Here is a 13,765-nt window from a genome sequence, read left to right as displayed (position 1 = left end):
TAAAACAAGAGGCTGATAAAAGGTTTCTAGTTTGCAGCAAACAGAACTTAAAATTCTAAAAGTTAATCCATTGGAAAAGCATTTTAAAAACCAAGAAGCCCCCTTGGCACAAGTTTCTAAGACAAAAGCTCATGTACCATTGATGACCACTGAGCATCTTTATTGCAGTTCAAAGAACATAAGGAACACTGATGATGCTGTTCTCAAAGCTCTGCCTGGACAGGGACAGTCCCTCTAGACATCCAGAAGCAGAAATGTCCTCCTGCTTTAAGAGAAGCGCCTTTTTTTACCGTCTTTCTTTGGTCGATGACTCAAACAGAAATAACGTGCCAGACAAAAAGTAAAATCTCCCTGACTAATACGCTTTTACCTCTAGCCTAAAGGTACAATTTCCAAGAGCAAGCGCCTTGCTGTCTAAGCCAGGAGTTTAAGCCTTTTTTGATTAGTTGACTCGTAAAAGCATTTTTCAGAAGGAGGTGGTATCTATACCATTCCTCTGAGCTTACTGAAATAAGTTTCCATACAAAGTCTCCTTGAAAGAAGTCCAGAGAAATCTTATAGGTGGTAGGGCCACAGATGGAAAACCACAGGTGAGCTCGCTTGATTCTTCACCTGATAGGAAATCCTAAAATAGTCACCAATTAGAGCAAATTATTCCTCCAAGGAGTCTTGTTTGCAAAGGCTGGAGACTGCTTGACAATGAGCAAGTAGCTGACATGCTAACCGGTTTGATTAGACTGGGAGAGGTTTGGGCAAGAGACTGCTGAAGGAAAGGCTTCATCTTGGAAGCACCAACTTGCTGGAACAGCCATAACAATACTTGCAGTCGGGCAGATTCTTCCTCTTTTCCCTCTCTTTTAAGAACATTTTGCCTCTTGAACTATGTCTTACCAAAGTGACTCATGACTGAGATACAATCTCCAAAACACACTGACTTAATGAGGCTGAGCTGGTGGCAGCAAAGACCTACACTACAAATGTGTTGTCCTGAGAGAGCTTAAAAGAGATGCTGATTTTATAAAATGAAGACTCCTAACTGTTACGGAAGATTTACTGCATGTGAATAGACATGTCTAGAGACAGATCAGCTATTCCTGCTCTCTTCAGCCATCCAGGCCAGCAGACTGGCAGGACTTCAGATTTACCTCCAACCTCGGGGCTGAAGGCACTACTGCCTCCCTAGATCAATGCCTACACTTTTACACTTTTACTAAGAGGACTTTTGGTTACATTTTAGTGACTTAATGACTCCACAAAAAACTCACCAGTGAGTATTACAGAAATAATAAATACAGTTTATACCCTGCCTGAATAAGGACTTCTGTGGTTATGGAAGAGTGATTAATGTTCATTGTCTAATGAGACCTTCCACTGCTCCAGTCTGCTTGTGCTTTTCCTGAATGAAGTCACAAACCCAAACTGAGACCTTTGCATCACAGTAATCCCAGCTCCTAAAAGACTCATCTACAGCCTTTATCTGTGCCCATCTTAGCTCTGCACAGACAGAAGTTAGACCATTCAATGGGTATTCCAACTTTCCTGGGAAACCAGAACCAATGCTGCAGACCTAGCTCCTCAAACAAGACAAATTACTCATGATGGATGGCTGGATGCTGCCTGTAAGTATTCACGAGGCACAGCTTAACCCAAAGGAGTGTCCCATACAAAACAGCAACAGCACTGGATAGTCAAACTGCTTTTGCTTGTACTGCAAGTTTCTGTTGGATAAATAGGTCAAGTAACTACAGCTTTATCTAATACCTTTTGCATAAATGACCTAAAGAGCAGGGGCATGGAGGGAGACCTTCCTTCCACCTCCACTCCCATTCTGCTTTTCTAAGCAAAGCGTGAAAGACAACTCCAGCATACCCTCCCCTGGTGCAGAGCCTTCTCTTCCCACTCATCCTGCTCAGGTGTAACAAGCACCCAGCTCCGTCTCCCCTGAAGAACTACAAGGCCAGCTGCAGGCTCCTTCAGCCTTTAATTACGTTACAGTTGACCTTTTCAACCAACACACCTTTTCTTCTAACTACTTGTGAAGCACCAGCATTGAAGTGAGACAAGTTTTAAACCACTGTCATAAAAGTTACCTATCTCAAAGCAGGTTCTACCTGCATGAGCCCTGATGTTACTGCCTCATCCAATCTTTTCCCAGTAACACAAATCCTATTGAATAGTTTGTTTGAGCTTTCTGGAAGGAACAGAAGGCGAAAATTTCTTACTTCTCCCGAGTGCTAATACAGCATAAACTAGTTGGAGTTCTTCTGATTCAGCATTTCCACTGTGTTTGTTTAAATGTGGTGACTGCAAAATGTAAAACTATCAAATATTGTGAAGAAACAGAATAAAAAACCCTATGAGGAAGAAGACAAAGGGCCACATTGGAGTCTAGTATAACTTTAGAGCTTATCTTCTGTATTTCAGAGGGAAAAGCTAACCAGTCAAAACGAACTGTTGACTAATGAGCGTCATGCACCTCAAGTGTTGTTTTAGTTCACTTCCTACCACTAGGGCCTGGAAGTTTCCACCGCAGGATGTTTCTACTGCAGGATGCTAATAGAGAGTCCTGGTTCAGAGTTTTCCAGCAGTAGCGCTCTTGAGCAAAAACTGCTCCAACTGAGTTAAAGAGGACTTAGAGCATGGGTGCTAAACCAGCTGCCATGGCATCCATTGGGTGTTTCAATCAGCCTTTGGAGGGAAAGAAAAAGCTCGTAACAGGGAGAGAAATGTGCTGCTTTAACTTTAAATTTTCATTTGTAGTGTGTTGTTATCAACTTATTACTACACAAGAACAGTGACAACTTGTGGACTTTAACAGCATGCTTCTACCTCATATACACCTCACACTATGTAGAATGTATGTGCACAGCCACTCTGAAGTCCAGATTACGGAGTGAGCAGTATGGGCGCTTCCACATAAACGATTGTCTTGATTTTCTAACTCTAAGCTAATTATTGCAGTCGGGCAATGAGTGCTCAGTAGAATAACCAAATCCTGAAGCTGATTTCCAGGGAGGGCCAAGGTTCACTCTGCTCGCTGAGCAGCCAGTGGGTATTTGCATGCAGGCAGCACAGCTGATTTCAAGACACAAAACATAATGTAGTAAAGCAACATTTCAAGTGTTCCTCCACACTGGATGAGATCCAACTGGTGTCAGGTAGAATATTTAGACAGCGTGTAGGCGCTCCGTTTCACTAGAGGTCTAATCAAGTTTCCAAATGCTAGAACAAATTACTATTTCCACACCTCTAATCAGCAGTGAGGGTGCTTTACTAAGGAGAATGTCAATCAGCTCAGAGGGAATAGTTTTTATTTTTCCAGTTAATAGGGATAATTACATTAAAACAGATTTAGAACCATATGGCCCAAACCCCTCCAGATACATTTAGCCAATAACGCAACTATATTCCCTTTACCACATGCTGAAGCAGGAGATATTAAACATATTTACAAGCACATGCTATTAAATTAGGTTCAAAGCTGTTAAGATACTGTCTTATTAAGTAGTTTTTAACTGCACAATTCATACAGAGGAGAGAACATATGCTGACATTCAGTTGTTTTGTTGGTATCAGCCAGATCAAATCCAACGCAGTAATGAAGAGCCCAGAGACAGCTGAAGGATGATTTTGAGTAAGCAGCTCTGTAGTGCTCTACAAATGGCTACACCAAAACAGCTAGTACTTCTTCACTATCATCGACAGAACTCTATTTTACTCAGGCTATGTGAAATTGCTCAGAAGCACGAATTCTTCATGTCCAAATAACCTCCAAGTCATATTCAATGTTAAGTTTTGTGTGAAAATGTTACATTACTTGCAACCATTCTCCCTAAGGAATAATTTAATGGATTCTTTAAAGTATCAAATGACTCTGAAACAATTAACAATTCTCTGTACTCTCAAGTCAAAACTAAATTCAAAGCTAACATGCTTTAAAACAGATACACAATTGTGACATATTGGTTGTATTTATGAGTTTATTGCTCATTCTGAACAGATGAAAACCTGATTTTAAAGTCACCTTTCGCTTTTCTTCTGAACGTCTTCTGCACTTGAAGAGATAGTAGAGACCTATGGCTCCACAACATTCTCAAGAATGAAATTTCTCCTGGCTTTCATACATGGTAAACTAACATGTGTGTATGTGGGAAGACTTAAACCACAAGGGGGTGGTCTACACACTGACCACACAATACGGAGCAAGTTCATAGGAACTTCTTGTGTGACGCAGGCTTATCGCTTCATTTCTAGCCTACCCACAACATATGAAGCCAGGAATAGTTCACATTCCTCTCCATGATTATTATTATTCACCTCATTCCCTGAGGAAGGGGACTGCAGGTAGCCTCACACTGTTACCAAGTTCACTAGGCTGAGCTCAGAATCCATGAGGTATCCCTTGTTGGTCTAACAAAACAAGATGCTTACCTTGAAAGAAATATGAGGGTCATTAACAAGAACAAAGTAGTTGTTCAACCAGGAGGTTGTATCTGTTTATCTACTCTAAATCAGGTAACCAGGGACATTCAGGAAAGACTTAAGACATCTTTCCAGATTAAGAGCACTAACTTCTCTCTTCTACCCTGAACACCATCACTTGCACCCTGTTCAGCCGTGCCAAGCACTAAACCCTGGAAGAAGAAAGCCCTTGCTTCAAAACACCTTACTTTCAATTTAAATAAAATGTGAGAATGAAGATACTTGAATAAACCAATGGTTGATGAAGTCTATATCAAGAACAAAATAGCATTCTATACATGTAATATTGACTACTATCTACACTGATATTTTGCTTCAACTGATAGTCATCCAATGTCTAACATGCAAGAAGCATCATAGAAACTTTTAGGTTGAAAAAAAGCCCTTTAAGATAATCCTATAATAAAATTTAGAAATCAGTGGTTGAGAGACATTTCAAATTAATACCCCTTGATCATAGCCTCCCTATTATTAATAACCCCAGTTTGACCAGAGTGGCATACCAAGAACCCCATGGAATTTCTTAAACTACCCCTAACACATTAAATGGACTGACCGATAGATAAACAGCCAGAAAAAAATTGCTTGTGCAGAATATCCCTACCTCCCTGTAATGGAATTTCACAAGATATTTGAGTCATCTGCATTATGCTCCCTATAGCTTCTACTTAAAGCACACAGACTACCAGGCTGGGAAGCAGAGACAACAATGGGAAGGACCTCTGCATACAAACAGGAACACCTGCAAAGAACAGAGAAATTAAACAGCATAAATTATTTCCATACAGGTTTTTCCAAAGCTGATGAGGTGCAATTTCTCATTAACTGAGGTCTCCCTCCTGACAATTTGAATTTCTTTTCTATTGAAAACACCCCTTTTCCCCCCAGTCTGTCCTGACCCACTTAGACAAACGCCAATATTCAGCCTGGCCAGGCGAACTACTGCAATCCCTCTTTATTCTCCAGCCCTGGAAATGGAAATATGATCATAAAATCTCCAGACCAACTCCCCTAGCTACACAAAGCCAGGGGAGAATTTTACCACTATCTTCTCTCACTGAAATCTCCATAGTCAGATAAAAAGGTTCAAATAAAGAACCAAACAAGTATTAACAGCTCCCTTGCCAATGTGTGAGAGAAGAAAAAACAAGGATGTTCAACAACCATATTCTATTTTTCAGATTTCAAAACATCGCCATTTAGAGAGATGTGAGATTTGAAGCACTAATTAAGTAACATGCATACATTTAAATCAAATGCTCACAGAGTCCACATCTACAAACCACAGCCTACGATTCAGCTAATGCAACACACCACTGCTACCTGCAGCAGTCAGTCTTAGCAGAGGACAACCTCCATGCTCGGTGAACCCACTCCCAATGCTAAACCTCAAAGTTTCTTTTGGAGAAAATCCTCCTCCCCACTTTCTTTCCTTACCTGCCTCCACTCCCTGCCTGTAATTCAGGGAAGACTGTGTTTTTGCTTTTTTTAAAATAAAGGTGACCATTCTAAACCAGTGTGGCTCTTACGAGGCCTCATCTTGCAGCTTTCCATTGCAAAACAGCGTCCTTCACCAGAGGTTCACTTCACTCACACCACTTTCATTACAGGTCTAATGAAAATGTAATAGTTCTGCCTTCTCACTTGCAGCCCATAGGATTAGAAAGGTTCAAGGGAAAAATTTTACACTAGCTTTTAAGGTGAAAGTGGAAGAGCACAGGAACCCTCAAGACCAGCACACACGTGCAAAGAGCAATAACACTCCTGATTTCAGGTAATGAAGCCAGTAATTACATGGGGAATGGAGACAGACCAATTATTTCAAAAGGCTTTTTATCTCTGAAAAGATACAATACTCTGCAAGACTCTAGAGGATGGGGAAGGACAGAAACCATAGGCAGTCTTAACTGCCCTAAAAGGCTGGGTTTGTTGCTCTTGGTTTATAGCTTTAGATTTTGGACCCTCAAAGACTCATTTTCTCCCCCAGCTGCACAAGTGGGGTTAATGGAGGAACGACCCAAGCTGGTTTCACCATGGCAGTGCTCCAGGGGACTGGAAGACACAAACAGTGAAGGCAGACACCATGTTTTACACAACAGAAAGTTGCTAAAATTAGAACCAATACAAACACAGTTGGGTTTTCATGACAGACTTTGCAAATCACTTTGAGAACTCCTTCAGGAAGAGGCACGGCAGAGGTTTAAAGCCACCTAGGCAGCCATAAATTAAGACAACTACAGTGTGAAGAGACTATTATTGAGTGGTCAAACTATGGAGACATCATTTCATTTTACAAAATAAGATTCTCTGTGACAGTCAGGATGGTTGGGATTTCCAAACCCAACTGCACTATGCAACTCACAAATGAGAAGAAGATGTTGCCCTGTGGAAAACCCAGGGTGTTTTCCAAGCAAAGGCATAGCAATTTTCATCTGCTTATGTTCAGAGTAGATTGAACCATGCTGACTTTCCTCAAAATAGCTGAGACGTCCTTGAAGGGCCTCTTGATTTCTACAGAACAGGTAACAGCATCTCCATGCACCTTCATGACTCATGGTGACACATATTTTAGCTTACATGGGCTTATGAGACATGACATTAGACTATTTTTGGTTCACTTTTGGGTTATTTTCTTACTCACCCACACAGAACAATAAAATGAATGAAAGTGTGTCGTTTTTTTGGGTTTTTTTGGGGGGGTATGACCTCAACTCCTGAGCTCAGGTTAGTGCTATTGTAAGCACTGCATCATTTAAGGCCACTTGCCCATTCTTCTGTCTTAAAAGTAGGTGCTTTTTTTGACAGCACCAGAACTAGAACAAGCTCTTCCAGAACCTCACACCTCTGGACACTTCAATTTTCCAGCCTAAATGTATTTATGACCATTTTATATCCATTTACTCTTGAGCTAATTTCTCTCCACTGACTCTTACCATCAGATGTATTTATAGACAGGGATCATATCCCCTCTCAGCCTTTGTTTCTGCTGGATTAAAAAAACAAACTCTCTTAGTCTCCTCCTGCAAAATCAGTACTCCCTTTCTCCCAGCTCACCTCTAAGCCTGTTTAATTAGGGTCCCTCCTTCCTGGTTTCCCTCCTCCCCACCAGCACTGCCCTGCAGGGTGAAAGTAAGCTGCTGGTCCTCCTGCACACTGACATCCTTCTACCTCTTCCAGGGAGCTGCTCTTATTAAAAGTTATGAGTAACAAACAGCCAAGCCTATAACTCTTACACTTCATACCACTGCATTTCACCCCACTTCTAACTACACCAGCGCTCGAGGTCTCTCAACTGTGAGATGTTCCTCTCCTTGAGCCAACAACATTTACCCCTTCTGCTATGTGTATGTCTTCTAGAAACAGTCATGCTCTCATTGTGATTTGAGGCAGTTTTAAACCAGGTTAGCTTCATGTGATCCTCTGAAAATCCACTGGTAGTCTTCTCTCAGCACTGTGACTTCCCCTCTCAGCATGGCCCACTACCATCACCAGTCCCATCACTTTCCAGTCACTCCTCTACAATTATCAGGAACAGAAAAATAGACAAAATGTGTTAGATCAAAGGTCCCTATTGCTCAGTAACCTGTCACTGCCAGGGGACAATAGCAGACATGTAACAACTAGGAAGGCATACAGGCACTATACTGGAAAGTGCTGCTCTTTCCTATTGACAGATCTTGTTTGATTTTTGCTGTTACGAATTTGCCCAAATACTTTTCAAACCCACTTAAACTTTTTTTGTATTTGGAACATTTTGTGTTAGTAAATCCCAAAGTTTAATTTGACCTGACTTGCTAGTGCAGCAAGGACTTCAACCTTTGACATTAAGTTAGATGTTTAATTAACAAAGTCTAGCTTTAGTCCATACAAAGCTTCCAGAGCAGGACACTCCAGCAGACGTCTTACCAACAGCAGAGTAGTACATCAGACCAGTGTGACCTATTTCTGGAGGTATCATGTCATACATATTTTTTCACTTTCGAAGGAGCTGATTCTCCCCCTTTACTCTTCCCTGGTGAGACCCCACCTGCGGTGCTGCATCCAGCTCTGGGGCCAACAACGCAAGAGGGACGTGGAGCTCTTGGAGCAAGTCCAGAGGAGGCCAGAACGATGATCGGAGGCTGGAGCAGCTCTGCTCTGGAGACAGGCTGAGAGAGTTGGGCTTGCTCAGCCTGGTGAAGGGAAGCCTCTGGGGAGACCTCAGAGCAGCTTCCAGTGCCTAAAGGGGCCAACAAGAAACCTGTAGAGGGGCTTTTCACAAGGACATGTAGTGACAGGACAAGGAAGAACAGCTTTAAACTGGAAGAGGAGAGATTTAGCTTAGATATACACTAAAATTCTTCTTTGTGAGATGGTGAGGCTCTGGCACAGGGTGCCCAGAGAAGCTGTGGCTGCCCCATCCCTGGCAGTGTTCAAGGCCAGGCTGGACAGGGCTTGGAGAAACCTGCTCTAGTGGAAGGTGTCCCTGCCCGTGGCAGGGGGTTGGAACTGAATAAGCTTTAAGGTCCCTTCAATCCAAACCAGTCTGGGATTTTATGATTCTTATATCTGTATGCTTTTCCACCGAAATTTGCTTCAGTAACTCAGGGTGGTGAGGAGCACTGATTAATTCTACCCATCATGTTGATGGCTATTTCCTTCTCACAGGATCACCCTGATTGGGTATGTCTATGAGAAATGGGAACATATCCTGAATTTCACAGAACTTTATCCAGGATTCCAGCACACAGACTGGCTCAAGCTAGAAGGGTCAGCTAAGTCGGGTTCATTTCCACCTTGCTAACAGCAATGGAGCCTCATAAACGACACTCCCTCATCACCCATTTTCTCATTGCCCATGTATCTCCCTCACTGAAACCTAACACAAACCAAATATTTAATCCTGGAACCAGGATGTTTATACTCATTTTCTTTTCTATCCTACCAACTTGTATGTACATGTAAAAGAACCTTTTACTTCACATGCTTTGCAATTTGCAGCTAAGCTTGAACAGTTGGCAAACTCTCCCTGTTCCTACATTTCCTGACATATCAGGATTTTTCCATCCCCTGAAGACTTTTTGCTTATTCCTGAAAGCCTTCCTGAAGCAGTTATTTGTCCAAAGAAATACTGAGCCCTTCCTATATATTCTCTTCTTGCTTACTAGGGCTATTGATTCTGTTTAGGCAGGAGATTCCAGGGTTTCCATCAGGCTCCAGACCCCCTCCAGATTTATACCCCATAGCTCCCTGCCCAGAGACTCCCCTAGACGTTGCGTTTTCAAACATGAGAGCTGGATGCTGTCCTGGTTACTGCAATGGCAGCAAGTCTCAGTCACCTCTAGGAAAGACTTGGCTACAGCACTCCTATGCCATTTTAAGCACTTTTCCCACTGATATGCCACACTTTTGTTACAAAGCCTGCCCATCAATCCCATGAACCAGAGCTACTTATCTTATTTTGCTCATTCTTCCATTTATGTTAAGCTGAGCCAAAGTATTAGCCTCGGCTCTCTGTTCAACAAGCTCACTCACCAAAGCCAAACCAGCATCACCTATTACTGTTTGTCTCCTTTTTTTTTCCCCCAAATCAAATAATGATGTAGCTGTCCTGTCTATGCCTAAGCACTTCTGATTAGCAGCAATTGTTCTGCAAGTAGATCTGGTTATTTAAAGTGTCTCATAACAATAAACCTAACTGGAAATCGTATCTTTTTAATACGAAAAACCTTCCTCATAGGCAAATTTAGCCCATGGAACTGTAGCAAGTTTCTAGCACTATCCTAATAGAACTTCATATATTAAAACACAGCTTGGATTAATTTGAGATTAGCTGAAACCTAAAGCATTGCACCTAGACTTTCCTGTTTCCCTGTTGAAAGAGAAACTTTCCTTCACCTATGAGAACCCAAAACCTGCTAGGCTATTTCAGATTTCATTACATCCCACTGAGTAGAAAGCTCCCTTTCTCCCTTCTAATTCTGACAACAGCACTACCTAAGCTGTGAGTGCTCAAGTGGCATCAAGTAAAGACTCAAGACTGAGAAGGGCAGAAGAGATTCAACATGTTTTAAGACCAATCATTTTTCCAGTATATTATCACATGAGCATTAAAAAAACCCCAACACCATCAAAAGAACAGATGAGGCAGCACTTAGCTGAAGATTATTACTCTGAGACTCAGGTCAAATTTGCATCTCACTTCCACCAAGCCTTTTTTTACCCCGTTTTCTACTTGCATCCTTGCCAATGAAGTGCAAAAGGTTAATTTTTATTACACCAGCTTTTAAATAATTACAGATGTAGTCAGAAGCTTTGTACTTGTGTTTATTGTCCAGCCTAAGACACAGATGCAATGAAGTCCTAGCACAACCACAGAACACCCATATTTCAAGTGGGTTTCATGGGCTGTCACTCAGTTTCTTCTTTTCTCTCCCCAGTTTTGCAATGAAAGTACTTGAAATAACCACAGACAAAGCAGGACAGTGCTGAGCTGCCTGCCCCAAGAGACCCAGCCGGGTACTTACGTTTTACCATCACCCTCCCACAAAATGATTAAAAAAAGAAAGAATAAAGTAAAAAATAAACCTAATCTGGTGAGTTTCCTGTTACCAGAAAAGCAACATCTAGCCCTGCTGTGCTGTTGCTCCCCCCCACGCTCCCTGATATTAACGAGGTATACAAAGAAGTCCTACCCAGCAGGATGAGGCTATGGCTTCAAAAAAAAAAAATCCAGTGATTTAAATGTAATTTTAGATCTGCAAGCGCTGCCAAGCACCACTTTATTTGTCAACAAAACGTTTTTGATTATTTGGCAGAACAAAGCAAGCTCCCTCCCTGCTTTCTCCACAGACATATTTGGCACCGGTTAATTTGTATGTCTTTAGAAATATGTCAAGTCTGAAGCTGTTTCAGGCTTTAACCCCGCAGAACTTCTCTCTTTTAAGTACTTGTTTTTCTTAAAGCAGTAACAGCAGCAAGTTAAAGCCAAGGAGGGATTTGATCCTGCAACGAAATGGTTAAAAATCAGACTCTGCTGATGTGGGCTTCTCTGATCCATTCCATTTCTCGCAAGCTGAGCTAAGAGCTGAGCACCAAGTATCAACTGTAACATGATCCAAGAGTTTATGGAAAAAATAACTGCACATACCAAGCATGCACATTTAATAAGATTTTGTTGCCATTAAAATATTGGAAAAACACGATTTTTTAGGATCTGCTTCTCCCCCTGAATGATTTTTCAGTGTTTCTCCTCCCCCCTCTCCTCAGCACACACCTCCTTTCCAAAAAAACAAACCCTTAAGAAGAAGGGAAAAAAAAAAAAAGCAGTCCTACTGCAGGGAAGAGAGGCTTGAAAAACAACTTTGATTGGCACTTGGCCTGACCCACAGAGGAAGAAAAACAGTTTTTGGACAAAGAGCGCAAATATTTGAGCTCATTGACTTACAGGCTTTTCTTAGCACTTGCAAGAACCAACCTGGAGCTGAATGTATGGGGAAGAGATTGAATTAAACCAAACCCCCGGACGGCACCGCGTTCATCCCGGGCGCTCGGGCTGGCTCGGCGCGTTTGCACAGCTCAGCAATTTTAATTCATTTGCGCTGGACAAACAAAAAGCACCTCAACTCATGCTCCCCGTTAAGCAGATGTCGGGAGGAGGTGGTAAAGGGATTACCCTTCTTCTGAAGCACCCAGGGTTCAGCAAAGGGGCGGCTGGACACTGCAGGGATAGGGGTTAGCGGGTTGGGGAGGCGGGTAGGGGCTTTGGGGGGCTTTTTCTATGTCCTTAAAGCTCTGATGTTCTATGTCTTTAAAGCCCCCCCCCCCCCCCCCCCCCAAAGACCGGACGGGGATTGCAGTGAATTCTGCCGGTTAAGTACGTGGATAAACTTTCCAAGAGCGGCTGAGCCCCAACTCAACCCCCCCATGCCATAGGGGAGGCCAAGCACCCCTAAACCCTCCGGAAGGTGGGGAGGCAGCCCTGTGCAGGGGCAGGTGACACCTGCCCCGATGGGGGGAAGGCAATGGGGGTGCGGGACCTAGCACCCCCCGGCACCGCTGGGGCCGCATCCCTCCTGCCCCACACCCCCGGCACCCACCTCAGGGAATGCCCCCCAGATCCCCACACACTGCTCCGGCTGCCCCACACACTGCCGCCTCTGCCCCACAGCCCCCACCCCACTCCCCTCCATCCCCCCGCCCCACTGCTGCCCTATGGCCCACTTCTCCTGGCAAACCCCACCCCCCCCAAGTCTCTGCCCCATCGCCCTGCTCCAAGTCTTCCCCTCCTCGTCTCTCGCAGGCCCTCAGCTCCCACCGCCTCACAGCGACCCCACCCCCCCCCCTCCGGTACCTGTCTCGGCACCTTCCGGCAAATGCCGCACACCCGGTACTGGCCGGCGGCGGAGGCGGCAGTGGCGCTGCCCACGGGGCCGGAGCCGAGGCGGTTCATGGTGCCGGGGAGCGCGGCGCAGGCCGGGCGGGACGCGGGGAGGCGGCAGCTCCGCTCCGCGCCGCTCAGCAGCCCGCGCCACCGGCCGCCCCCATCCTCCAGCCGCGGCCCCAGCGCCCCGCTCCGGGTCGCTGCCCCCCGCGCACACCCCTGCGCGCTCCGCCAATCCGCGCCCGTCGCCACGCCCCCAGTCTCCTCAGCGGACCAATCACAGAGGCCTCCCGCCGCCGACCAATGAAGTGAGCTCTGCCCGGCTCCCATCTCCAGGCAGCCTCTGAGCTGGGGCGGGGGAAGGGGCGCGGCCATGGTCGCGGAGGGGCGGGGCCTGCCGCGTCTCTGGGCAGCCTTGGGGAGAGGGGCGGGGCCGCGCCCCGGCCGCGTGCCTTCTGCTGACCAATGGGGTGTGTAGTATGCAAATGAGGCGCAGCGGGCCCCGCCCCCGGGGGCGGTGGGCTGTGAGGGAGCGGCGGGCAGGCGGGCCGGAGCGGGGTGGGTGCTGTGCGGCCAGCTTTGGCTGGGACCGCGGTTCCGCTCGGGGCTGCTCCGTTGCGGAGCCATCCCCGGAGGCCCAAGTGTAAGGGTACGGGCCCGGGGTTACCGGTGTGCTGAGTGCGGGCCCGCTAGGCCCTCGGTGCCCCTTCCTACAGCCGCTGGTCCGTTAACCGTGGCCGAAGGAGTCCGGGGCGGGGGTCTGCCTGTGTGGAGGCCGAGCTGCTCTGTGCAGCAGTGCCCGCTCCGAGGCGGCAGGCCGCACATGCAAGGACAAGACTGCTGTGCTGCCAGGCAGAGCAGCATTAGGTATTTGCTTTAGGGGAACGATGGGAGCACGCATGTGTGTGTTTGCCTCGGGAA

At 45.3% G+C, this 13,765-nt stretch overlaps 1 protein-coding gene across 2 annotated transcripts in view; it reads right to left on the bottom strand.

Annotated features, from left to right (window-relative positions):
* SESN3 (sestrin 3) overlaps positions 1-13,043 on the bottom strand; it is a 43,245-nt gene extending 30,202 nt beyond the window's left edge. The window contains exon 1 of one of the 2 annotated variants that reach the window (XM_061457858.1): positions 12,815-13,043. In XM_061457858.1, coding sequence (XP_061313842.1) covers positions 12,815-12,913 — 99 coding nt within the window. In that variant the 5' untranslated portion in view covers positions 12,914-13,043. The remainder of the gene's footprint in view (positions 1-12,814) is intronic. The other variant, XM_061457859.1, reaches the window with a different exon arrangement.
* Positions 13,044-13,765: the final 722 nt, after the last annotated feature.

The sequence above is a fragment of the Pezoporus flaviventris genome, unplaced genomic scaffold, assembly GCF_033815535.1.
Source record: "Pezoporus flaviventris isolate CSIRO_AGI_PZ_B2104156 unplaced genomic scaffold, CSIRO_AGI_Pfla_v1 ptg000025l, whole genome shotgun sequence".
In the NCBI taxonomy this organism is placed as follows: Eukaryota; Metazoa; Chordata; class Aves; order Psittaciformes; family Psittacidae; genus Pezoporus; species Pezoporus flaviventris.
Note: the sequence above shows the minus strand (reverse complement) of the source record. Positions and strands in the feature narration are given on the sequence as shown.